The sequence below is a fragment of the Leptopilina heterotoma genome, unplaced genomic scaffold (genome assembly GCF_015476425.1).
Source record: "Leptopilina heterotoma isolate Lh14 unplaced genomic scaffold, ASM1547642v1 Lhet_18, whole genome shotgun sequence".
Lineage (NCBI taxonomy): Eukaryota > Metazoa > Arthropoda > Insecta > Hymenoptera > Figitidae > Leptopilina > Leptopilina heterotoma.
In genome coordinates, this window is record NW_025110896.1 from 3,139,398 (window position 1) to 3,143,671 (window position 4,274).

The window sequence follows — 4,274 nt, forward strand, 5'->3', positions numbered from 1 at the left end:
AGTCTTATTTGGTCTTATTTGCACTCCATACGAACAGAAGCTCTTATGATGCTCTGTTCAAGTAGGGGAAAGGTGTACGAGATGATCTCCTGGGACAAGATGATCCTTTCGAATTTTGGAGAGCCTATTAGCATCACCTTTTAGGCAAATACGGTAATACGTTGCCAATGACATAACTACCCAGGCGCGAAAGACCAATGCTGACGATGGATTGAAGCTTGATTCAGTCTTGAACGCCCAGCGTGGGTAACCCAGTGTTGAAGCAGTCTTTATATCACTGTCACTCAACATTGATTCAGCATTGGACACCAATGTTCGTCCCATGCTCGATTCAAGGCTCGGTCAATCTTCGTGAGTGAAGCTTGAATATCTAATCTTAATTCAATTCTGAATCAATCTTGACAGTTTATTTATTATTGACGTGTGCATTTAAAAATATCGAATATAAATATTTATAAATTATTTAATATTAAAATATTTTTTATGATAATTTTATATACTATTTAAAAATTATTATTATTAAGATATTAATTAGTAAATAAATATTAATATTTATTTAGTATATAATATTTATATTAATTAATAATAATAATAATTATATATTATTATTATTATTATAATAAGAATAATAATAATAATTATTATTATTATATTATTTATTATTATTATTAATTATATAAGATTCATATAAATAAAGTTAAATTATATATTATTATTTTTTTCTTGCTCAGTGTCAAATTATTGTTTTCAAAGTCCAAGAGTTTCGTTTGTCTGAAAAATTTTCAGTAAAAAAAATGTTCATTAGGGTGTAATAAATATTTATGCCTAGTAGTTTCACACTAGGATTAACTGTTTAGTAAATATGTATTATCAAAAAACTATTTTTTGTCAAACGCGTGCGATTAAGGCCTAAGCACAACTGGTTCGGTTTCGGGAGACGGTTTCGGGATATGGGCTTCCTAACCTCAAAATATATGTAAATCTTACCACCCATATAATACTTCTGGATTTAGCATTAGAAACTCACGTATGCTTAGTGATTATAGTTCACGTAGTTCCCGCAAGCGGCAACAGATGGCGCGTCTCGCGTCCTGCTTTGGGGACTTATGTTCCTCAACGTTGCTCCTAATTCTAGTGACTTTTAATTATCACGTGGCTAGTGACTTTCCTCTGTACAATTCTTATGATTATTGTTTGTCTGGCTATGCTCAGAGTAAGAAGGTTTTCTCGGAGGTATTGTTAACCTCAATTTATATCTCAAATTAAATAAATATAATAAATAATTGTTATTGTTAAATATGGAGTCAGTATTATTGTTCACGTATTAATGGGATCCTTCTAATTTAATACCAAAATCCCATAGTGGTGACCCCGACGTGATCTTCGCGTCGGAGTGAGTGTGACAATACAATTTTTTGTACTCGAGATTATCTCTGTCAGTATGAGAAATCTAAATATATCTCAAGTAATTTTCTGTTGAGAAAGAATTCCTTGATTAATCCCTGGCAATATTTCCGAGGAGATAAGTGATTTTAAGTCATCATTTTTGGAAAATATATTTGCCATGAGGTCATGCCATGTGCCAGCCATTTTGGAGTTAACCAATTACCTGAGTCGGTAATTTTTAAACAAGCCAGTTTTATAAAGGATTCACCAACAGTGAGGAGATCCAAACGAATTTTATTTTTGTTGTAATGCAAGGCAGAATATTCGTTGTTACAAACTTTTTTTTTTCTCAACCTCGAAGGATGTTCAGCTGATCTGTGACGTTATTTTCACGGAGGTTGCAGTCAACAGTATATTTCAAATGCTTTTTGAAACGGCGCATAGGCATACCACTCCTGCCTATGCTAACAGGTATGCGAATTTTTCCTTCCTGAGTGGAATATAACAGTTTCAAAATATTCTGTCCCCTTATATGTCCCTTCTTTTCAAATTTCACGGCGTATATTCTGGAGTTCAATCACGAGGCCTGGTTCCTGACGACTCTAACTTTTGGCGCCAATTGAATTGAAGGACTTTATTTTGAATGGAACTGTACATCTCATATACCGGCTGCATCTATCTCGAGGGACGATTCCTTATGTATTCAATCTTTATCGCTTTTATTTGTTTTTTAACGTATCTTTTGACGTAAGTTATTTTTCTTTTTAATTTTCAATTACAATCGACGCAAACTAATTTAAGTAAAATTTTTTTTTTCTCTTTAAAAACTCATAACATTATAAAAATTTCTTATATTTAAATTGTGCTTCCGCGCATTATTTTTTGATATAACATTTTCTTTTTTTTGCGATTTTATACTATTCGTGAAAATTTTAGAAAAATATTCAAAGAATTTTATATTTAAAATTTTCTTTTATTTAAAAATTATTTTTTTTACAATCTATTGTTCAAAGAATTGTTTTCAAAATGAGAATTGTTTTGACTACACCCATGTGGGTTGATAACATAATTTTCGTTGTATCATTTTATGTAATGATTGCAATTCTACTTTTTTTCGCGTCATCTTTACGAATGATTTAAAATTGTTTGTAATTAATTAACGTAAATTTTTTTCTTTCTTTTATTAGTTTGAAAATAATAATACTTTTAAAAAACTTAAAATTGTTACGACCTTCAATGACATTTTTGATAATGTTATATTTTTGTCTATTTGTTTTCCAATAATTTAACTGCGACATTGAGAATATTTTATTAGAAATATTTTATTCAGCGATAGTGACAACGATATTTTTGTTTTTGCTTCCTTAAAATTTTTGTTTTCTCTATTTCGTATCCGTCTTATGCGTTATACTATTTTATGTTATATGACTCGAATGGCGTTTCGATTGCTGGATTCGGGTATGAAATTTGTTTTTGATAACGAATAATTTTTTTTCCTTTCTCTAACTCATTGAGGTTCCGAATATTATTTTATTCTTGAAAACATTAAAGCATTTTCTTTTCATTTTAATTATTTTAAAGAATTTTATAAATATTTATAATATTTAAATTTCGCTTGTGTTTTTCTTTGTTCTTATTTGAATTATTTTTTTTCTCAAAATGGCATGTAAAGAAGAGGTAGATCAATTAAAGCTCGAACTTGACGAGGCTGTCGCGCGCATCGCGGAACTCCAAGTTAATAATCAAGTGGATGTTACTCGTTTATCAAGGCTTACGGGATTTTACAATGAGGATCCGAGTTTGTGGTTCATTCAGGTCGAGGCTGCTTTCGCGAACGCGAGAATTACGAGCGACAGAACAAAAGCTAACCATGTTATATCCGAGTTGGGTCCGGAAGTGATCGTGTGTATTCGTGATTTGATTACTGAGGATCCTCGTCCGGACGATCTTTACGGAAAGATTAAAGCGCGAATTATAAGTCATTTTTCTGTTTCTTCTGAAGCGCGTCTACGGCAGTTGCTCAAGGGTGATGTTTCTTCTGCAGGGAAACCATCACAAATCCTTAGTCGATTGAATAACTTAAATGATAATCGGTGCGGTACCGATATCATTCGATCTATTTTCTTGGATCAATTGCCCGTTCAGCATCGTGCTATTTTAGTGGCGTCGCAAATCAAGGAACTTTCTGATCTTGCCATCATGGCCGATAAAATATTCGAGAGTGTTGAACTGACAACCGTAAATGTTGCTTCAACTAAGGTTGAAAATTTGCATACTTTCAACCTCGAGGAGAAAATTGATATGTTAACCGCGAAAATTGCTTCTTTAGAGCGAAAATCTGATCGTTCTCGCGCGAGAGGACCTACTGAACGATCTCGATCCAATTCAAAACATAGAAGTCGATCTAAATCTACAAATTCAAATGGAAGGTGTTTTTACCATAGTAAATTCGGGAAGAATGCAAAAAAGTGTAGAGAACCGTGTTCGTGGATTGATTACTCGGAGAAAAACAAAAAGAGCGATTCGGAAAACTGAATGCCCCCCACTTCGTGAAAACAATCGGGGTGGGTGTCTCGTCTAAGCGTCTTCATATTTTTGATCGCGAAACTCGGATGAAGTTCCTCGTCGACACTGGCTCGGACATCTCTCTTGTTCCTGTAAATAAAAAATCTAAGGTTAAACCGACGGAACTTGTTCTTTTTGCTGCTAACGATACTCGAATATCAACCTACGGCGAAAGAAACTTATCCTTAAATATCGGGTTGAGGCGTGCGATTTCGTGGAACTTTTGCGTAGCAGCAGTCCCTTATCCCATCATAGGAGCGGACCTGTTGTCTCATTTTGGCTTAGTCGTCGATCTACGTCGTCGCAGATTGGTTGATCCTCTC

The 4,274-nt window shown here is 33.5% G+C and overlaps 1 protein-coding gene across 1 annotated transcript; it reads left to right on the top strand.

Moving 5' to 3' along the window:
• Window positions 1-3,045: 3,045 nt before the first annotated feature.
• Window positions 3,046-3,921, top strand: LOC122499954. The gene has a single exon (XM_043608560.1). The coding sequence runs from the start codon at window positions 3,046-3,048 to the stop codon at window positions 3,919-3,921; it is 876 nt and encodes a 291-aa protein (XP_043464495.1).
• The last annotated feature ends 353 nt before the right edge of the window (window positions 3,922-4,274 follow it).

Bases quoted from the DNA above. Each gene is read 5' to 3' on its own strand.
- LOC122499954 (XM_043608560.1), top strand. From the start codon at position 3,046: ATGGCATGTAAAGAAGAGGTAGATCAATTAAAGCTCGAACTTGACGAG.